The 23,026-nt window shown below is 43.2% G+C and overlaps 1 protein-coding gene across 1 annotated transcript; it reads left to right on the forward strand.

Moving 5' to 3' along the window:
- The first annotated feature begins 14,104 nt into the window (after window positions 1-14,104).
- Window positions 14,105-22,770, forward strand: NMI (N-myc and STAT interactor). Its single transcript, XM_058839231.1, has 11 exons — window positions 14,105-14,362; window positions 14,497-14,621; window positions 15,581-15,631; window positions 16,935-17,012; window positions 17,284-17,430; window positions 18,373-18,471; window positions 18,980-19,154; window positions 19,630-19,736; window positions 19,851-20,046; window positions 20,650-20,756; window positions 21,913-22,770. Exons 3-11 carry the CDS (start codon window positions 15,587-15,589, stop codon window positions 22,132-22,134), a joined length of 1,176 nt encoding a protein of 391 aa, XP_058695214.1. The 5' UTR covers window positions 14,105-14,362; window positions 14,497-14,621; window positions 15,581-15,586; the 3' UTR covers window positions 22,135-22,770.
- Window positions 22,771-23,026: the final 256 nt, after the last annotated feature.

Raw genomic sequence — 23,026 nt, forward strand, 5'->3', positions numbered from 1 at the left:
CTCACGGCTGGCTCTGCTCATTCCCAGCCTGGCCAAAATTCCATCCCATCCCTCGCTGCTGCAGCACACACGGACACAGAGCCAAGCTCTGCTCCCTCCTCAGCGCTCGCTGCCTTCAGATTCCGTACAATAAAACCAGGAGCCAGCCTATCTGCTGTGAGTGTTTCCAGTCACACCATTTACAGCATCCAAGAGATCCCACACACTCCTCACATCCTCATTTAAACATTCCCTCCTCTGAGATCCCACACACCCCTCACATCCTCATTTAAACATTCCCTCCTCTGAGATCCCACACACCCCTCTCATCCTCATTTAAACATTCCCTCCTCCAAAAGATCCCACACACCCCTCTCACCCTCACTTAAACATTCTCTCTTCTGAGAGATCCCACACACTCCTTCTCACTCTCATTTAAACATTCCCTCCTCTGAAATCCCATACACTCCTCACATCCTCATTTAAACATTCCCTCCTTTGAGATCCCACACACCCCTCTCATCCTCATTTAAACATTCCCTCCTCCAAAAGATCCCACACACCCCTCTCATCCTCATTTAAACATTCTCTCTTCTGAGAGATCCCACACACTCCTTCTCACCCTCATTTAAACATTCCCTCCTCTGAGATCCCACACACCCCTCTCATCCTCATTTAAACATTCCCTCCTCTGAGATCCCACACACTCCTTCTCATCCTCATTTAAACATTCCCTCCTCCAAGAGATCCCACACACCCCTCTCACTCTCATTTAAACATTCCCTCCTCCAAGAGATCCCACACACCCCTCTCATCCTCATTTAAACATTCCCTCCTTTGAGATCCCACACACCCCTCACATCCTCATTTAAACATTCCCTCCTTTGAGATCCCACACACCCCTCTCATCCTCATTTAAACATTCTCTCATTTTATAGAGAATTTGGGTTTATTTTCATCGTGGATTCATTTTCCCAGCGGGTTTATTTTCCCAGTGAAAAGATCAATGAAAAGAAGTCCGGTGAGAATGTTTTGCACTGGTTGTTTGAATCCAGTTTCCCTACGTGGGATCTGTAATTGCAAATCGAACTCCAGCATCAGCACAAAGCTACAAGTGTCAAAAGCAGCTGCTCTTTGTTCTGCAAGTGGGAAACCAAGCTCAAAAGTTCCCCTCCAAACCACAGTTTAAGGTCTGGTTCACAGCGTGACAGCTGTCTGCCTGTCTTCCCTTCTGGCTGCAAGTGAATCCTGCAGCTGCTCCTCGTGGATGAGTGGGAGAGGAGAAAGGGGGAAAGATGAGGGGATGGAAAAATGGTCTGGGGCTCCACACTCACCAGCAGTCCTTGGAAAACTCTGCCCTCCGGTTCTGATAACTTGTGAGTCAGGAGCTGTGGACAGAGACGTGCTCATGAGCATGCAACCCAAGGAATGAGATGGATGGAAAGGGAAGGGTGGAGGTGTCTGTGCCTACTCACAGATATTTTGGCACAGATGACTTGTACCACTGAGGAAGGTTCTTCATCACTCCAGCCCTCAAGTGGTGGATGCTGAATGGTCAGGGTTGGTGCTTTATCCGTACTTGTTTTCTGCTCTATAGAATCCCAGAATTACTGATGTTAGAAGAGTCATTCCAGCCCATGGAGTCCCAGCTGTGCCCGATCCCACCGTGTCCCCATCCAGAGCCCTGAGTGCCACCCCCAGGAATTCCCTGGACACCTCCAGGGATGGGCACTGCAAACCTCCCTTTCCATGGGGAAATTCCTGCTGCTGTCCCCCCTGAGGCCGTTCCCTTGTCCTGTCCCTTGTTGCCAACCTCCTGTCACAGAGCTGCTGAGAGATTTGTTACAGTCAGAGGTGAAGCTGATTCCCTTGATGGACTAATGGGTGCTTTTTATAAATTATGCTAATTTCCCAAAACCTATGAAAATGTATAAAATGTTTTTTGTGGACATCCTTCCAGAACTGCCCCTGAAGGTCTTTAAATAAAGATCCACTTTTCTATTACCTCCTTACTCAAATTATCCCGAGTTTCATTTCCAGGCTGGGAAAAAGGCAACGCCTGGAGGTGGCACTCAGTGCTCTGGGCTGGGGACAAGGTGGGCACAGCTTGGATCATCCTGGAGGGATTTTCCAGCCTCAATGATCCTGGGACTCCAAGAAAATCACTGCAAGGCTCAGCAAAGGTTTGATAGTGAACAATGGGCATTTTGGTCCCTCCCCAGGGAGCTGCAAAGGAAATTTTCTACCTGCAAACCCCAGCAGAAGCTCTCACCACCAGGAAGACATTCCACAGCTGGACACAGCATCCAGCTGACATTCTTCAGCTTTCTTCCAAGTTTCCCACATTTAAATATATCCCAGACAAATCTTATATAAATTGGAGGGGGATAAGTGGCTTTGTTAACTCTTTCTTTAACTCTTTCCTCTTTAAGAAATAGTTTGAAAGTTTTTCTCTGGGTTTTACCAGCACTCAAAGTAAACTCTAAATTTGGTGATTCCCAAACTGGTGTGACACCCACAGTGATAAAAGAAAGGGAAAAAAACCACACAGGAGCTTAATGAATGAACCACTGAGGAGGAAGGAATTTTTTAAAAATGTGTGTATGTGGGTCATGAATCTCTTTGCATGAATTTAAATTTCAAACACCCAAACTTTTCTTTCTTCTTCCATTTATATACACAGGGAGAATATTTATAGACAAAGTTTAGCTTTTAGATTTTGTATTCATATCTTATTATTTGTGGTATAGAATATATAACAATTACATCGTTTATGGCTTTGGGAATGAGCCCAAGAACAATCCCAAAAATAATGGATTGAAATGAAAGGAATGCAGGGAAAAGCTTTTCATTGGGAATTTTGGTTTTTTTTAAGAAACTGTAATCTCATTGAGAAAAAATTACTTGGATGGAAGTGTAGGAAGAGGAGTTCAGGGGAAGAGGGAGTGGGAGAATTAAGGTTTTTTTCTTATGAGAAAAAAACCCTAAAAATAGCTGCTGTGAATTGAATTTACTTTTTGAATTTACACTGGGGGGAACCTGGGAATGGAGGAGGAGCTATTTAACCTAAAGAGAGGAAAAAGCCTGACAATAAAATCATCCCCATCCCATCCCAAGTTAAATTTAGGCTGAAAAGCCAAAGATAATTTCAAACTAGAAGTTAAGTTTTAGAACAGCCAAACAAGAAGAACACCTGATTTATTCTGGATATTTGAGGAGGAATTTGGACTTGATGTTCTTTAAAAAGAGGCCATTTCCACCTATCTTCTCTTTATCCCATTTTAAACCAATTTGATTTTATTTTATTTGATTTTTATTTTATTTTAAACTTTTTTTCCATAAACTGAGGTACAAGGTACAAGTTGAAGGGTGGTCCCAGGACCTCCATGGAGAATTTAGAAACCCTCAGATCCCAACCAAATGGCAGAAATAATTATCATTATATGAGTTATTCCTGCTGGATACTCAAAACTTCCTTCATCAGAACATCTTGTAATTAGCTTGGATGCCTTGTGCTCCAGTGAAAACTAAAAGTGATGCAGAAATGGTGGCTTTGGGGAAAGAATTGGTGAAATATTTACACTTACAGTTTAGACTAACGAGAAAAATCACTATTTATGGATTTCTTGTTGGAAAAGCCTTGTTGTACGGATATTTATGGATATCTTGTTGTTTAGATTTCTGAATTTTTCACACATTTGTTGTACTTAAGGAAAGACAGGAGAAATTTTAATGACATTTCCCAACTTTTTCTGTTCCTTATAGGCTTCAGATGATGCAATTTTAGAAGAATTTGATAACGTGAGAACTTCTTGGCCAACGATGTTACTATTTATTGTCCTGGAGTTAAGTTAATCTTTCAGGGAAGATTTTTTTCTCTTGGAAAAGGAGAGGTAATAAATATTTTTAAACCTTCTCTCCTTTGTCTTGTGGTCGGATTCTCCTTGATTCCCGTTTTTATCAGCGACGTCAACGAGAGACAAGAATCGACCATTGTGCGTAGCGGTGCTTTGGTTTAGGGAAAGCAAACAAAAACCTTCATGTGAAAGCCGAACAAACCCCAAACATTTGGGATTATTAAGAGCAGATGTGAGCAGAGAAGAATGGATTCACTCATAAAAAGCCTGAACGTTTGCCAAGGGCAGATATCTGAAGTCCTATAGTGACAGCTGCTCTCAAGAAAAAGAGTTGAACCCATCAACATTTAAAATGTGTACATTACATAGATATAAAATAGATATAAAATTAACAAGCGTCTCAGGGATGTCCTTCCATGTTTTAAAACTGTGGAAATCCAGTCAAAAAGCACAAAATGTTGTAAACAGAGTTTTCAGCCTGTGGCACTGAGGAATAGGTAATGGGGTAGGGGGATGCCAAGACAAACAGGCTCCAAGGATTGCCAAGAAACTTTGCAAATTAAAAACAACTTGCAGCTCCAGCCAGGACAAAGCCAACTACAACAATTTGGGGGGGGGTTATGAAAATATGAATGTTCAAGTGCAAAATTAATGTATGCAAAGGGTCAGATGTGCAGAATTTAGGAGCACAGGTAGGATGTGAGATTTGTTCTTTGTGTATTAAATAGACACCAAATTATCAGAGATTTCAAAATTACGTCCTCTCATGGTATGTATTATACACTATTCATTTCTTTATACATCATCTATTTATAAAAATACACTATTATAGATATTTATTTGCTGCTGGAGAAATGTCCTTTAGAAATAAGTCAGGTTTTTAAAACACCTCTTTCACTTAAAATGACTTTGACAAGAAGATGCCTTAAGCAGGAAAATGCATCCAAAATGAAAGCATCCAAGGGAACTTGGCAGGCCTAATGTAATATGTATTTATATAACATATATTATGTTTATATATATATAAAAATAAAAGTATTACTGCCTGGCAGACGTACGTGAAACATCTGGGATTTACCTTGCAGGAATTTTTAAAGCATTTTATATGAATTATTTTCACAGTGGTGAAAGGAAGGTTGGAGTTGAATCACTGGTGACCATTCAAGCTCGTGGAGACAATTTTTGGGAAAAAGACTCTCTGTTCAAGCAGTTTGGGGGAATAAATACTCCTGTAATCTCCCAAGCTTTAAAAATGGGGAATTCTAAGAAATCCTCTGGTGTGTGAAATAGTAGAGATAATTTTTTATGCCCTTCAAAAGTATAAATCAACTGCAAGGAATAATTACTTCTGAGAAAGGAATAATAACAATTCCTCTCATCCCCTAAGCTGAGCATAGGCAGGTTGGGAGTTTTCAGAAGCAAAATATTGCCATGAGTTTGGGAATGAGAAATTGAGAAAATGACATTTTTGGGAATAATAATTGAGAAAATTTTTAGAGATCCATTGGAAAAATTTGTCTTTCTAGTCATCATCTTCTCCATGTTCTTGATGTGCTGTTCCTGATTGATAGTCCTGGTAGGTGGATTAAAAAAGGAATTTATTAGCCCCAGGATGGCATTGGATAGCCCAGCACTCCATCATTCTTCCTTAAACTCTGCACTTTGGAGAAGCTGGAACTCCTTGGGTGTTTTTTCCAGAGCAATCCAGAATCACCGAGGTTGGAAGAGACCTTTAGGATCATCGAGTCCAAGCATGAAAACACAGCTGTGGAAAACACAGAAAGAATCTGGAGTGCAGGGAAAAGGGAAAATCCCTGAATCTCCAGGAGCTGCCTGTTCAGGCTCTCTCTTCCACTTTTTCCTTGGGATTCCTTGAGCCTAACACCTTCCAATGCCTTGGGATGCAGAATTCCAGCACTGCCAGCAGCTCCTTCCACAAAAGCCAGGCTAAAACCTGCTCTCCTCTTCCTGTGCCTCCCGTGGGACAAGGTGTCCACCCACACCACGAATCCCAGCTGGACAATCCAGGTGACAATTCCAGTCACCTAGGTCTGGAAAAAGATGATTATTAGGACAAACTGCTCCCTGTGCCATGTCCTGGGCTGGTGCTCCAGGAGATCATCACCAGATTCCTTCACTCCTTGTTTTGGGTGGTGTTCCAAGGGGTGTAGTTGAATGCAGGGATTCTCCACAGGGATAATCCAGATATGACCTTATCACCCTGGACACTGATATGGTGGTGGTGGAATCTGTCTTTGGTCAGGCAAGCACCTCTGGCTTCATGAAAACCAAGCACCAAATTCATCTGCTCTGCAGTGTCAGGATAAATTCCTCCTGAATCCCAGCGAGATGGATTTGGTGAGAACACACTGGGATTAGTCTCAGCAGGCATTGCTGAAGATATCCCTTCATGTCTGCAACTCTTATTTAAAGGAATATTCACAGTTTCGGACAAACCCCTCCCTGTGCCATGTCCTGGTCTCCCAGCAAGGCCATCACCCTTCACTCCTCATTTTGTATTCCAAAGTTTGTAGTTGAATCCAGGGATTCCATTATTCCAGATATTATTTTGTCACCCTGGAGAATGATATGGAGGTGCTGGTGGAACCTGTCCTTGTCCAAGGTCAGCTCAAAGGCAGAACCTCCAGCTCCATAAAATGGAGCTCACACATTGATGTGTCTGCAGTTTGAGGCTAAATTCCCCCTGAATCCCAGATTCAGAGATGGATTTGGGGATAACACACTGGGATTAGTCTCATCAGTATTGCCTAAAATGTCCCCTCATGTCTGCAACACTCATTTCCTACCCTCTGCCCATGGATTTTCTCTCCTCCCTCCCGCTGTCTGCTCCAGCTGCTGAGGAAATGAACTTTCTGTCTTTTCCTAATGACTCAAGATTTTATCAGCTTTTCTTCTGGTACTCTTAATTTATTTATTTTAGCGTGATGTGTGAGATCTCTGTCTCCCATTTCCTAACTTCTGTGCAGGGCGGGGCTGTGGATTTCCTTATGTGAGTGGGCAAAGTTCCCATCCTGTGGGATCAGGAGAAACCAGCTGCTGTCTCTAGCATGGCCTCACTCCTGGAATTCCATGATTGCAGCATCCAGCGTGGTGCCAGCTCATGCTCCTGGCATAGCCTCCTAATCCTGGAAATCCCTGCTTGCACAATTTGGCTGGAAATGGCTTTATAAAGTATGGATTATTTCATCTTCTTCTGAAGTAATGCTTGGAATTTCTCCTCTAGGTGGTCCAAATCAGCATCTTCCCTTAGGAATGAGCTGCTGGAGGTCTGGGCTTCCAAAGGAGGCAATCCCAGCATTTCAGCCTGCTGTAAATACTGAATAAATGATTTGCTTTAAAACTCACCCTTTCCTCTTCCAACCATCCTGTGGTTCAGATGTTTCTTTATTTCCTGTGCCTGTGAGCCACTGTCTCCTTCCCAGATTATCCTGGTGGGCATGGGTTTTTTATGGAGTTTCAATTCTCCTTCCTTTACTTCTTTTTTAAAGTCTATTTTCTCTCTTTTCTTTCTGATTATGAAATAAAATGGAATATCCTATCCCATGGTAACATCACTCCATTAAAGTCATTTTTACACTACTGTGGCCTCAACCTCCTCTTTACACGTTTATTAAAATTCCCCTTTGCTTTGTTCACGCACTTGGCAGGTTGTGACTGATCACATTTTATTTTTATAATATTAATTTGTCTTTATTTTTCATGCTCTGCCTGTGCTTCTCTTAATCCACCAGCCTGAGAGCCATTAGAACACTTCACTCCTAAATACCAATTCCAAAGGCAAACCAATCCCCTTCAGCCAGATTAATTCCCTTGTACAAATACACTGAGTTCTTTTAAATCAACACCACATCCAAAGTGTCAAAAATGGATCAAAATAACCCAGATAATTGCTCTTAAACATTCCCACTCATTCTGAGACTTCAGCAGCTTGTGAATGGAAAACACAAATTCCCTGTTGTTTACAATAGAATCGATTAATATTCCTCTGATAATTATCTTGCCCAAGAGTAAATATTATTAAACACCACTCCAGGCAGTGTGGAAAGAAATATCAGTGGGCTAATAAATGGAAAATTGTATTTCTTGCCACTTGAAGCTGAAAAGGTAAAACAAGAATTCTGCATCTCTCACAAAATAAGTGAAAAATATTATTTTTCTCAGTATGAGGAGTTTTTAAACAGCACCACCAAAGTGCCCTATGGGTATGAATTACTGCATTTAAAGATGGATATCCATGAGTTTACAATTTTAGGCCAACTTTGCACTGCCACAAACCCAATGTGGCTGATTCAAGTGACAAACTGGGGTTTGCATCTGGGTCAGAAGCAGGATGGAACTTCAGCCTGAATTTGGTGTCTTGGAACGAGAGGAGCTTTAAGTTCCCTTCCAACTCAAGGTTTTCTATGATTCCATGGCTTCAAAATATTCAAATTCAGCCTTAGAAAAACTTATAATCAAAGTTTTCCTTGATATCATTGCCACAATGGACTACCCTAATGAAAACTAGGTTAATTTCTGTTTCCTTCTGTTTTATTACAGTTTTCCTACTTTTTTTCCTATATTTTTTTCATGTTCATGTTGCCATCCTGGTGGAACAAGTGTGGAGTTTGATATCCAGTGGTTTGCAGACCAGATCCAGGTCTTTTCCAGGAATCCCAGCCCAACTCGAGCAGATTTGCAAAGCTCCCAAGCTGGCAGTGTCGCCCCAGAAATTCCGTTCTCTCTCCTCCCTGAATAGCAGCAGCTGCATCCCATTAAATAAATCAATATCCCAAATTTAGAGCAGGGTGATGAAAGCGGAATGAATCATCTTTTTCCCCAAAGGTTGGTGATACAAATTTACCAAGATTTACTGTCTGTGGAATATCCGAGGCTTTGATGCAGGACTCCTCCTGACAGCACACTAATCCTGGGAAAGGTAATTCCTGAGGAATTCAATATATTTCAATATATTTTCTTTCTTTCCATAACTGCTTTTTACCCAACTTTTTAAAAAAGTTTTCTCCTCTCTAAAACTTTCTGAGTTTTGTGTGGTGAAATAATAGAACCACAAATTCATTCAGTGAATTTTAAGGCTGTGAATAACATCAGAGTAGATATTTAATGTTGAATTACCGTGAGACTTGTCAGATCTAAACCAGAAAATTCAGGATTAGGAGCCACTTCTTTTAGAGCTGGACACAGGAAAGTATCTTCAGCCAGAATCAGTGTCATAAAAAACAGAGTTTAAAGAAATCCTGTAAAAATGAAACAGTTTTTAGGAATTGGCAACATTTGGAAATGAGCTGGGCTGAGAGTTGTTGGTGCTTTATGTACAAGAGTGAAGGCAGAAATTGAAATATAAGTACATCCAAAACAACTGAAGCCTGGGTTATTTTGGAAAAAATGGAAAAAAAAATGAAAAGGAAAGGGAAGAAGGGAAACGGAAAGGAGAAGTGAAAAAAGGAAAGAGAAAGGAAAAGGAAGAGAAAAAAGGAGAAAGGAAAAAGGGAAAGGAAAAGGAGAAGGAAAAAGGGAAAGGAAAATAAAAAGGGTAAAAGGGAAAGGTAAAGGAAAAAGGAAAATGAAGAGAAAAAGGAAAAGGAGAAGGAAAAAGAGCAAGGGAAAGGAATATTAAAGGAAAAGGGAAAATGCAAAGGGAAATCTCCTGTATTTCCCCTGCAGGGCCTGTCTGCAGAGGTGTCTCCATGAAGAAGGAAGTGGGATTCCCACAGGAGGGAAGGAATCACTCCTCCATCAATCCTTGGCTTCCCCTGGGCCTCCAGCACAACCTGGGAATGAAACAAAGGATGGGGAATCTTCTCCAGGCAGTGCTGGGCATTCCCAGCTCCCCTCTGCCAAACCCCCGTGGCTCAGGCTGGAAGGAGAAGCTCAGGACATTCCCTGAACACAGGAGCTTCCCATTGGCTCTCACTGCCACTGCTCCCAGTCAGGGCCGGGAAAGGGGGAGATGAGGTCTGGAATGTCAGATGAGATCCCAGGGTTTGTCAGGATTGGGGAGTGGGATGAGCCAAACCAGGAGTGCTCGTGCACCAAGCCCAGCACACCCAGTGCTCATTAACAGCTTCTCAGAAATGACCTTTCCTCACCACTCATGAGTTTTTCTGGGAATGCATCAAGGCCAAGGCTCTAGAACACTGGGATTACTCTTCTTCCTAGAAATATCTACACAAACAATTCCCATGTTTTGACTTGCACATACTCACTTTTTAATTCATCTCAGCTGCACCATGGCTTTCTATATAAGACTTTTTCTTTGCTTGACACTCAGTGCTTCTTTCAAGAAGAATGGGTTGTATAAAATAATTTGGGGAATCAAAAAAAAAAGGCGGGGGGAGAAACGTCACAATTGCTCTCAAAAAATCATTTCTAGAGACTGAGGCATGTATTTAAATATTGCCAAAAATTATTTTAGATATTATTTTTTAATTACTTAAATATTACCAGAAAGATTATATTGGTAGTTTGCAGTCAGAGTTATATTCTTTCAGAAATCCTGCTGATTACAAAGTTTGGCAAGAAACAGGAAAGGTGTCTGTTTTTTTTTAATGGGACCATGGAATTCCAGAGTGGTTTGTGTTGGGCAGGGACGTTAAAGACCATGGGCAGGGACATTTCCACCATCCCAGGGTGCTCCAAGCCCTGTCCAGCCTGGCCTTGGACACTTCCAGGGATCCAGGGACAGCCCCAGCTTCTCTGGACACCCTGTCCCCATGTTCCCAACCAGGAATTCATTCCCAATATCCCATCCATCCCTGCCCTCTGGCAGTGGGAAGTCATTCTGTATCCCACAGAATAATACTTTTGTCAGGCACATCTCCACAGCTGCTCTCCTGCTTTCCCTGCCCTCTCATTTACATCTTCTCAGCACAAAATGGGCTGCACTTGGAATTTATTCTGCCTCAACAAACCACTCATCCTCCCTGCAACACCAACAGTGCCATTTGCAATGAGTTTAGTTTTGTTATTTCATTACCATGCAGAGATTTTCCAAAGAATGGGATTCAGGCCTGACAATGTGCATCTCAGATGATTCCTTCTGCATTGTTTGCTTTCAGCAGCCGTGCTGGGATGAATTCCTACCCAGGGCATTGCCTCATAGCGCTGCTTCCCAGGAAACACAGCCCAGGGAAGCTGGAACATGCCCAACTCCTGCGGGACACGTTTCAGAATCCTTCTTGGGAAGGATGGAGATTGGTATTGAGCGTTCATGTCATCCTTCTGCCTGTGTTGGGAGGGCAATTGCACATTTATGTGAGGCAGGTATGTGACACCTAAACTCAGGGTGTTGGCTGTTCCTTGTCAGGTCTATTTTCCTCCTTTGCCTTGCTGGGAAAAAAAAGAGTTGAAAAAGGCATTTGTGCTGCCTACAACATTGGCCCCTTGAAACATAAGGTGGAACCTGTGCTGGGGTCCCCTGTCCCTCATCAGAGGAGGCTGAAGCCCCGTCACCCTGAGCTAAGTTATCCTTCACCCTCCCTGAGCTGACCCTGCTGCTGCACATCACCCCCCTGGGATGGCCCAGGATGAGCTGGAGTGGAGAAACGAGCCAGATAAAGCCAGCTTTGTTCTGGGTTCATTTTCCAGCCTGGACTGGCTGCATGAATACTCAGGAGAAAGAGGGAATTGAAGGATAGGAAACTTCTTGAGGGATGCACGTGTTCTTGGAGTCTCATTGACATCAAGGTCTGATAACTCCAGATTTTGGTGCCTCAGTAGTGAGATACAGAACTCTTACCCAGATGTATTTTAATGCTGCTTTTTGAAGCCCAAGTTATCACCTACATATGCTGAGAACACAATAAATATAAGATCCCAATCCACTCCTCAACGGCACCAATTATGGAAAGATTTCTTTGTTTGCCTGAGGTCTGCAGGTTTTTTTTCCTCAGTAATTTAGTAGGGATTCCTGAGGATGGGAGGTGGTTGTGACCCTGATTGTGTCCTGCTTGTGTGATAACACACAGGTCCTTAAAGAAGAACCTGGAAATTTATTTCCTTTTTCCCAGGTAATAATAAACTACAAAAGCACGGCCCATTTTCCAGACTCTGGAAATACTGGAGATGAGCAGGGAAGACACCACTAATTCCCAGACATCTAATCTCCATTCACTTCCCTCTTTGAATCTGATGTAACTTTAAAAGAACCCAAATTTTCTCCCTCTGAAGGTAATGCCACGAGATTCTTAACTGAGCTATGGTCAAACAGTTTTGTTTACCAACAAAATGTACCTTATGGCTGTGAAATTCCTCCAGCTTAATCACAATATTTCTTGCTGTAGATGAGTTCTAATAATGATTTTCTTTCCAAGTTTCCAGTTCATCTTCCTGAGCTTGTCCAGAGTTTTTCAGGCTCCTGAAGAGCAAGTTTGGAATTCATGCAGGCAGCTCAGAGAGTTGTAAAGCTTCTTGTAATCCATGCTATATTTTACTCCTCGATTTTCCCCTTTAGCTCAGCTCCTCAGAGTTACGAAATCCACGCTTTTCCCTTTACTCTGCTTCACATGTGGCTAACACCATAAATCCACAACACCCAGAAATCCACTAAGACATCAACTCCAAGTCAACCCCATTTCACTTAAGGAACTTGGCCCAGGTCAGCATCTCCAATAAATTCCCTCTACCAAACAAGCACAAACACATTGTTCTGCTCAAATCCCAGAGCTGGCCGTGTAACCAGACTGACGTTGCCTGTTCCCTGGCGTTCAGGGAAATAAAGCTCCTTCAGATCCCAACATGACCACGGTCACTGGAGAGCAGCCCACCACTCTGACATTTGAATCTGAAAATCTGCGGGACTTAGGTCATAACAGAACCACCTCCTCCTCCCTGGCTACTCCAGCAAACCTCTCCCTTTTACTCATTAGTAACCGACTTTGTGTTTATAAAGCAATAGTAAACATTGTTAGCCATTGTCAAGGCAGAAAATAATAATAAAAACAATAATAAACCCTCAAACACAGGGTCAGAGTTTCATCCACTTATCTAGAAAAACAGATAAGGACTTTCGAAGCCGCCATAACAATCACGCTGTGGGTAAAACTCCCAGTGAATTCAGTGGCATGAGGTGATCACTATCCAAGCAGGGGGCAATCCAAGATTCCCTTTGTGGAGCCAGTGAAAACAAAAATTCTGAAACCCTTAACCTGGCTGCTCCAGCACAGAGCTCCTCGAGCGTGCTCACAGAGCCCAACCAATTTCACCACAGAGCTTCGTTGTTATCCAGCTTCGTCTGCTCTTTCTCCAGTAGTGGAGTCCACATCTGCTAAGTGACAAAGTCAGCGTTCACGCTTTCCCCAGCTATTTGGCATATTTTGAATTTTTGAGGATTAATTTATTGAACAGTCAGCGCTATTCGACTGCAACCCGTACAAAATCCTTCAGCCAATGAGTACAAGTCTGTTTGCAATTTTGAGGGGAACACTAAAAGATCCATCAGCTTAGTTGGACAGGAAACCTCAAAGTAATGTACTTCATTTTTCTTCTTAGTCTAGGATATGGACTCTTTCCTTTAGTTATCTATGTGGAATTATTGAATGGTTTGGATTGGAAGGGATTTAAAGATCCCGTTCCACCCCCTGCCATGGCAGGGACACCTCCCACCATCCCAAGCCTCATCCAGCCTGGCCTTGGGCACTTCCAGGGATCCAGGGGCAGCCACAGCTTCTCTGGGAATTCCAGCCCAGCCAGGAATTCCCAATTCCCAATATCCCATCCATCCCTGCCCTCTGGCACTGGGAGCCATTCCCTGGCTCCTGTCCCTCCAGCCTTTTACCCTCCCTTGGATGAGAACCCACGGCTTTCTCGTCCTCAAAATCATAACCACTGAAATCAAAGTGGGTTTATTTTCCCCAGAAACCTCTTTAGAGGCCACATTTCGGTGACAAGCTGATATTCGGTTCTCCAGAATTCTTCTATACATTAATTCCTCGGAATGCGGCACCTCCATCCGCAAGAGCTCCTTCTGTCCAGAGAAGGAAACCGTATTTCTTGTAATACAACACGTAATCCCAGAGAATTATAAAATAAATATAAATTACTATACAAACTAATTCAGCAGAGTCCGCTAAGTTTGTGTCACTCGATTTCACAGACGAGCCCGGCGGGCCGGGCGAGCAGCGGCTCCGCCGTGAGGCGATGGCCGCCCTCACGCCCGCCCTGAGGGCGCTGCCCCAGCGCCCTTTCCCAGCCTTCCGCTCCCCGCCTCTCCCCGGGATTTCCCCGTTTTCTCCACATTTGTGCCCGTGAGCCTCACCAGGGCTCGGCTGAGGGCCGGCCGCGGCTGCTCCGCCTCCCTCACACCACACGGGCGCAGCGAGAAGGAGCCGGGTGCCCCGGCGGGACCCCCGCGGCTCCCGGGCGTGTGAGGGGCCGGCCGGGCTGCGGCCCCTCCCTCCGCCGCGGCCGGGAAGCGAAAGCGAAAGGCAGCCCCGGGAGGGCTCCGGAGATTTGTGAGGAGCCGCGGGTCGCGTCCCCAGCCCGGCCCCGGCCGTGTCCGTCCAGAGGTGAGCGGTGAGGGAGCCCCTCGGATCCCGTGGAGGAGTCTGGATAAACCAAGGGAAGGTACTGATCATTAATGCTTTCACTTTCCCTTTTTTTTTTTTTTTTTTTTTTTTTTTTTTTTTTTTTTTCTTCCCAGGAAACTGTACAGAAGTTTCTGAGTTCTGGCTGCTCGACCCAAAGCAGAAAGTGATTCCGGGATTCATAACCTCAGTTTCAAGCCTCTGGGTGTAGCAGGTTCGGTGGTGTCGGGTCAGAATTAAGGTGAGGATTCCGAGGTGAGAGGGTCAGGAATTGGGACTGCTCCAGCTGGGACTTTATAGTCAGAGAGTGTCTGACCTGTGGAGTATTCAGCCTAAATCTTAGAGGATCAAACCTTGCCCTGGCAGCCACAGGTTGGCTTGGAAGCCTCTTCACCTTGGGATCTCCCCCTGGTCACTGGCCTGGGAACTTCCCCAAATTCCTTTTTATCTCCCTCCACAAAATGTTGTGGCAACGGATTCCAGCTTTCAAATTATCTGCTGTGTGAAAGCATTTCCATTTGTGTTAAGCAGGTTTTGTAGAATCCCAGAATGGTTTGGGTTGAAAGGGACACTAAAGCTCATCCAGAGCCATCCCTGCCATGGCAGGGACACCTCCCACAGTCCCAGGCTGCTCCAAGCCCCATCCAACCTGGTCTTGGACACTTCCAGGGATCCAGGGGCAGCCACAGCTGCTCTGGGAAATCCATTCCAGCTCCTCCTCATGCTCCCAGCAGAAATTCCTTCCCAAAATCCCACCCAAATCTGCTCTTTCCCAGTAGGAGCCATTCCCTGTGTCCTGTCCCTCCATCCCTTGTCCCCAGTCCCTGTCCAGCTCTCCTGGAGCCCCTTCAGGCTCTGGAAGGGGCTTTGAGGTCCCTTTTTTCTCCAGTCTCTCAAGCACAGAACATAGAGGCTGTTGCCATATGTGTAACTGCACAAAAGTAGCATAAAGGTAAAAACAGAACTACCAGAAGAGCAAAGCTGAGTTGTGTCCCGCAGAATTCCTCACATCACTCTCTGGCTTTTATTTCCTTGGAAGGAAGGAGGCTTCACATATCCAATACCTGTCACTTTTGCCTATGAAATTACACATTTATGTTTAAAAATTCTTTCAGCTCAGCACAGCTTCTGGTATTCCTGATATTCCATTGCATCAAAAATCCCCAATCAATATACACAGGTTGTCATTTCTTCCCTCAGGTTTCCATGGATGTTACAAGCCCCCCATCATCTCTAAAAGACAATGGTTTTGTAAGTATTTCCTGTTGTGCTGCCTGGGAGTAAAATCTGTATTTGACTTTTGTATCCCTGACTGAAGGTTTGTGCTACCACTGCTTCTGCTTGTCTCACCTTCTTCCACCTTTTAATACTTGGGACGTTGCTCATTTCCACCTCCTGTTTCCATAGGGAGAATCCCATTTCCCAAGGTTCTACATCACAGATCCTCTTAGAACTTTCTGCCCTGCCTCTCTTGCTCATCTGTCTTCATGGAGGATTTTAGGGGAATTTCCTTTTTCCTGGGATTCAGCTCCAGCAGTGCTTAAGTGGTATTCATGGGACTTTTTCTGGCATTTCTTGTGTTTTCTTGGTTATTTTTTTCCTTCTTTCAGATTGGAAACTGTTGTGTGAAACAATTTTTTTAGTAAAAAACAGACATCCTTTTTCTTATTGCCTTCCAGCTGTTGGCACATGCATCCTTTTTATTCTCTGCAGTCAATCCCTGGAGTGAAGGAATATTTTTCCCATTTTAATTATGACACAGATGGGTATTTCCCAGTTGCTTAATTTGAAACTGGAAGAAATACTTTATATTTTATTATTTTTAGGAAATACCCAGCATTACCATGAAAATCATCTAATTCAGATCTTTTCCATGGATTATCTAATTTAGACCTTTTCCGTGCCTAAATTTCATGGTTCCCATTCAAACTTTAAGTGATCTTGAGTAAAAAGGGAGGGAATATTTCAGCAGATCTCTTTGGATTTTATTTTATTTTTTCCTGCAGAATATTGCAGCCATAGAAGCAAAACAGAACCGAGATTTCCTCTCTCCTTGGGCTTTGTTGTTTCCCTGGTCTTGTGAACTTCTGTCCTGAATTTCAATTCTGAAATGGTTCTTTTATCACCTTCCTGGTATTACCTTTAATTACCCAATCTCCCCAAGCTTGGAAGATCACTTTTATTTATTTTTTTATTGACATCTCCTCCTGGAGGAGCTGCTGAGAAAGCACAGAATTAAACATTTGTGGGTTTGAGGGGCGTTGTTCTGTGTGGGAGAACATGGAGACAACTTGATTTATTAGTTACCTAAATATTAACCTGTGGGTTTTAGCAGTTGGATAATCAGCAAATAATAATGGCTGGCCACCTACAATTTAGTAGATTTTTGTCCTGTCCAGCCATTAAAATAATTCAATGATTTGACCTAAGTGAATGATTTTTTAAATTTTTTGTTTAAACTTTTAAATTTTTTAGATTTTTTTTAATTGTTTGGGGCGTCTCAGATGTTGACCAACAGAGGATCAAACCAACGTGGTTCCTCTTCTCTCTGCAGAGTATGGTACCTGCTGATCCACTTGGGACATCCAGGGAAGAGATGGAAAAACTGAAGGAAGAGCTGAGGATGTGGAAGGCAAGTTCTGTAAAGCACATGGAATCATGGAAATTTGCCAGGAGATAAAGATGACTGCATGCTTCTAAAATCAGATAAAACCCCCCACATTTACAGCATCTTTCATTTGTTCTGTTCTTCAACACTTTGTGTTGATCCCACTCTTGTAAGTTTAATATTTACCCAAAGTGTTAAAAGTAAATAAATACAAAGGCCTTACTCAAGGTTTCGTTTGTTCCTGCAGAAATAAATCATAATAAAATTTAAAATATTTTTCTTTTTTGCTATCCAGGAAAGAGTTGAAGAGGCTAAAAATGTAAAAGCTGACCTTGTTCTCTCCGGATTAATTGCTGATAAAGAATGTTATGAAGCAGAGAAGAAGCTGACAGAGCTGAAGGAGCAAGAGAAACAGCATAAGGACAGAATTACTGACTTTCAGGTATGGAGAAGGCTTGGTGGTGTTTGGAGGGGTGGGAAGGAGGTGTGGATTAGGAAAATGAGAGGAATATTCCCAGTTTCCATGACTTTACCAGTGTGCAGGCTGTCCTGGTCTAATGTTCCACATATTTTTTGCTGCACTTTAGTTTTTCACTGGCAGGCAAAGAACCAGTGCAATAAACTGAATCTGTTTTGGCATGAAACCTGCCAAAACCAGTCCTCCTCTTCCAAGATTCTCCCCTACAGATGAGTTTCAGGTCTGGGTGAAGTGGATGAAGCTCAGGGGGATGATTCCACTGCTTTGCCAACCCCCTGTTCTATGAGAGGTCACAGCACCTGAAGGATCAGCATTTCTTAAGTGCCCAGTGAGCTGGGCAAGAGCCAGGCCCTGATTGAAGATTTTTCCTTCTAGAACTGCTTGGTTCTAGAGCCCCTTGGTTCATTCCCTCAATATTCCACGTGCAGGAAGAGCAAAAGGTTCCACAGGCTGCCAAGGAGGTGCTTTCAGTGAGTTTTGGTAAACTGCTGATGAGGAATTACAGCTTCAAGCTGTTAAAATATAATTAATAGCTTAAACACACTCAGAGAGATTTTTCTGAAAGCTGATTTTGGTTCTTTAATCATAAAAGTTTGGATTTATACCCAGGAAAGGTCATTATCACCGTCAGGCTTTGCACCTTCTGATGGTGGCTGGCCAGAGCTGACAACATCTCTGTTTCCTTCTCATCCTGTCACATTCCCTGTCCAGGAAATCCTAGATTACAGAACTCCGTGTCCAAGCAGGATTCATTGTTCTGAAGGAATTACGGAGCAGACAGGAGGAAGGAGAAGGACATGAAGAGGGAAGAGCAGCAGCATGGCAGAAACTGCCCAGATTGTGCTGAAATATATTTCTGTCCTTATTTAAGTGTTTAATTTTGCATTTCCTATTTTTGGCCTGTAGCTGGAACTCAACCTGCTAAACCAAGAAAACATTGAGCTGAAGAAAGAGATTGAAAAGCTCAAAGAAGACATGGAAGAATTCAAGTCCCAGAAGAATCCGGTAAAGGAAGTGAAATATTTGGAAGTTTGTCTTTTAGGAAGGCAGATTTTTATTTTCAGAGAGTGGTTTGCGTTGGAAGTGACTTTAAATCCCATCTCACTCCAAGCCCAGGGACACCTTCCACTATCCCAGGTTGCTCCAAACCCTGTCCAGGCTGGCCTTGGACACTTCCAGAGATCCAGAGGCAGCCACAGCTTCTCTGGGAAACCTGAGCCTCCCCACTGAATTTGCCCCTCTTAAACTGTTTGGGCCACTTGTTCAGCATTTGAACCTCTACTTATTTAAACATAAAATAAAGCTGAAATTCCTTTTCTCCCTGGCAAGACAATTTGAAGCAGGCAGAGGATATGGAAATAAACCCAAGAGGGACCGAAAGTGTGAGAGGAATGAAAACAAGCAGAGAGGAATGAAAACACACAGACATTTATTACACGGAAGGCAGTGGAATAAAAAATACTCATACCATTGGTAATTTTCAAATTTTCTTTTTCCTGTGTCAATTCTAAAGTTAGAGATTAAAAAGAATGTGGCAGGAATGAAATTGAAGTTCACTCACCTGGAAGAGATGAAGGATGATGGGGCAGATGTGGATATGGACACCCACTGTGTTTTTGGGGCAGCCACAAAAGTCCCCTTCCAACTCAATCAGAACCAGGCACTGCTGACTTTTGAAGATGAAGGAGGTAGGATGTGTATTTTAATTATAAAATTAACGTCTCTGACATATTTCACCTGGTAGTGGTGTGGTTTTCCTCCAAGGCTATTTTGAATGGAATGGGAAAAAACCTTCTGTTAATATTTTATACAATAAGAGCATCTTTTGACAGCTTAAAAGTTTTACTATTCTCACTCAAAATCTATTTTTATATGTATAATTAATAATGCCCTTGCTGTATTTATTGTATATTATTTTAATAATATTGTTTATTGTTCATTATTATTAAAGTTGATATAATATTTTGTTAGTATATTATTTGGCCTACATAAAACCACAGAGATTTTATGGCAATAGACATGGATGCTTAGGATCTGGATGCCTAATTATTATTTATTTCTCCTTTACTGATGCAAAAGGAGATTTGTTTTTTTTAAGAGACTGGGGAATAATTTGGGGTTTACAATGATTAAACAATGATTTTCACATCTGATTTCTCTCAGTTGCCCAGAGGCTGGCAAAGATGAGCAAGCACTGTGTGAACCTGGACAACACAACAGCAAATGTGACAGTGGAGTCTTTTCAGCTTGACATGGGATTCCGTTTTGAGGTAAACAACTGAAATAGGCAGCTCTAAACATCCAAGGTCTTTAAATGCTGTAGGCTCTTTTTTTTTCCTCCAGTGTTTTCAGTCACAAAATGCACAAAAATTTGATGTTTTTAGCTCCATGTCACTGTCTCTGGAAAGAAGATCAACGTTTCAGAAATCCCTGAGCTTCCCATTCCTGAAGATTGGATGAGAGACAAACTGGAGCTGCATTTCTACAAAACTAAGCAGGCAGAAGGAGGAGGAGAAATAGAAAATGTGACCTACAACAAGGAGTCTGGGACAGCTGTCATCACATTCCTCAAACCCGGAGGTAGAGTCTGGAATATTTTCTTACCCAAATTCAGGCCAAATTGTCCATTCTGGGTAACCACTGAGTGTTGCAAACTCTTCCCACAGGGATTTCATGGATCCCTCAGAGATGTGGGGAAATAAAGCAGTTTTTCATTACATCCTCTTTGAGCAAACATAACCTGCTCCCAGTTCATGAGCTTTCTTTCAGAACTTCTCCAAAAAAGCTGTTGGTTTTTTTTCCCCTCTGCATTGCCAGACACTCACATTGCAAACAGAAAATCAGGAGAGTGTTTGATTTTAGCTCCTGTTGCATGACAGTGAAGTTGGATTCCTATTGCCCAACTGGAAGGAATTCCATGATCAGTGGAGCCACATCCACTTAGAGCAGCTGTTTTAGATTTATTTCAGAGCTTTTGTGGGCATTTAATGATGTTACTATTTTTTTTTTTTGGAAGTGCCAAATAAACATTTTGCAGAGTGCACATGAAGAATCTACAAGTGTTCCATCCTCCATCAGTTTCTACACCCACAAAGACGAGTCTAGTCTTTGAAATGTTTATAAAATATTGGTTCAATTATATTAAATAATTAACTGTTGGTTTTTTTTCTTGCTCTCTTACAGCGAGCTACAACTTTGTGGGACATACTAAATACCCTTTCTGTACAGAGGGCAGGTGGTTCATCCTTTCTGTCTCCCCAGGTTTTGATTTTCACTTGAAGAAGTTTCAGGTAAAAGAATCTACTCCAGGCTGACAGAACAGATAAGTGGGAAATGGGAGAATGGGCAGAATTTTCACTCCTTTTGTGTGAACTGAACAGCAAGTGTGAGTGTGAAATAGGCTGCTGAGCTCATGTGTGGAAGCTGTAATTTATTTTTAAAGGCTGTGCTTGTGTTTCCTTGATGGAATTATCTCAGCACTCCCCACATGGCTGTGCTGGGCTGTTTGGGAAGGAGGTTGACCACAAAGTTCTCCAAAGTCACAAAGCTCTGGATCCCAGAGTCCCAACAAATTCAACATTTGCTCATTCATTCCTTGATTTCACTCCTTCATTCAGCCCAAACTGTGCCTCTGTCACACAGAGCTGGCTCATCACATTCTCCCTCCACTTGGCTGCTGCTTTTTGAGTAGATGGTGATCAGGTCAGCATTGTGTATATAATTAGGCCCTTGTAATTAAGGCATGGGCTGCAGAGTGCAGACACCCAGCAGGGTTCTCTGCAGGTCTGGGGCGAGTCCTGGCAGGGATTTTATGGGCTGCTGCTGTCAGAGATCCCCAAATCCAGAGTGTGGCTGCATTAAGGAGTGCAAGACACACCACTTAAGGTGTGGGCTCAGAATTATGGAATCAGAGAATATCCTGAGCTGGGAGGAACCCAGAAGATCGTGGATCCAGCTCCTGACCCTGCACAAACACCCCAAAATCCCACCCTGGGCATCCCTGGCAGCGCTGTCCAAATGCTCCTGGAGCTCTGGCAGCCTTGGGAATGTCACCATTCCCTGGGGAGTTTCAGCACCCTCTGGGGAAAAATCCTTTCCCTGAAATCCAACCTAAACCTGCCCTGGCCCAGTTCCAGCCGTTCCCTGGGTCACAGAGAGCAGAGATCGGAGCTGCCCCTCAGGAGGAAGCTCCAGGTTGGGCTGAGTCTCCCCTCACTCTCCTCCAACAAACCAAGTGCCCTCACCTGCTCCTCCACAGCCCCTCCAGACCCTTCATTGTAGTGTGAATCCAGGATTCCTGCTCTTCCCAGAGAAATTCCCACTATTAAAGTCTTCACCTTGTCAGAGATCCCAGCCACGCCTGAGCGAGGAATTTAATTCCCATCTCTGGCAGTTCCTTTGGATGCACAGCTGCTGCATAATCCAGGTTTGTTCTTTCCTCCCCAGGCATATTGCAGGGTTTCCAAGAAGACCATTCTGCTGAAAGGAATCCCAGAGGTGGAAGAGAATGAAGAAAGTGTGCAGGACATGATTGAAATTCACTTCCAAAAGCCAACCAACAGTGGGGGCGAGATAGAGAAAATCAAATTCACCTCCAGAGGAGAAGCCTATGTTTGTTTTGAGGAGGATACTGGGAATGCCACCTCGGAAATCAAAGGGGACTCGTGAAGTTCTGAGGTTTTGTTCCTCAGAGGCACAGGAATTTGTGTAGATACTGTGCTTTCATGTTCTGAAATTGCTACTGTGAAAGAGCAATCCCTGCCTTTCTGATCTGTCTCGTGGCACTGGCTTTGCATAGGAAGTCAGCAAAACTCCCTGCCTGTGCTGCAGATTAAAGGCACAGACAAGCCTTCAGCAGCCCCTGAAACACAATCTCAGATTTTCTGAAACTTTGCATATTTTATACCTTGCAGATTTTAAAATACTCCACAGTGGGATGAGTGGATAATTCCTTGCATTCTGGATACAAAAGCCATATTTAATCCCACTCTAAGCTTCCTCACAGTCTCGCTTTTTTGACGTGCCAGAGCTTCAGAAGGTAACTCTGACACAGCTCCAGTCCTGCTGAGGTTCTGAGCGCCACCAGAACTCAAATATCTGAAAGAATCCTGTCATTTCATAAAAGCCACCATATCAAATTGGTGATAGAATTAAAATAGGAAACAGGGGGTGCAAAACCAAGAAATTGCACTTAAGAAATGCTCTGGCATTTGCTGCCTTGAGCTGTTGGGCTTCTGCCTCTTCATAGCCTGCTTTATTGTTTGATTTTAATATTTGTTTCTGCAATTAAATTTCTTCCTCATTTTCGTTTGTGATTTTGGTTATTTTAAACAGGGATTGAGCTGATGCTGTACCTGGTTTTGTAAGAGCCCTGAGGGATCTGGTGATCCCAGGCTGGGGCTGGGAGGGCTTGGAGAAAGTAATTTTCCAAGGAGGAATGTTTTGTCTTTTCTGCTGTCATCCTTGGAAAACAAATCTTCTTGTGAGTTTGAACTTTTGTCACACTTGTAGACTGAAATGGTTTGGCCCCAACAATCTTAACTCCAAACTAACATGAGCC

This window comes from Poecile atricapillus, chromosome 5 (genome assembly GCF_030490865.1).
Source record: "Poecile atricapillus isolate bPoeAtr1 chromosome 5, bPoeAtr1.hap1, whole genome shotgun sequence".
Lineage (NCBI taxonomy): Eukaryota > Metazoa > Chordata > Aves > Passeriformes > Paridae > Poecile > Poecile atricapillus.

Bases quoted from the DNA above. Each gene is read 5' to 3' on its own strand.
- NMI (XM_058839231.1), top strand. From the start codon at position 15,587: ATGGATGTTACAAGCCCCCCATCATCTCTAAAAGACAATGGTTTT. The intron at 20,047-20,649 runs GTAGAGTCTGGA...GCTCTCTTACAG, and splicing joins CACATTCCTCAAACCCGGAG to CGAGCTACAACTTTGTGGGA. The intron at 20,757-21,912 runs GTAAAAGAATCT...TTTCCTCCCCAG, and splicing joins TTCACTTGAAGAAGTTTCAG to GCATATTGCAGGGTTTCCAA.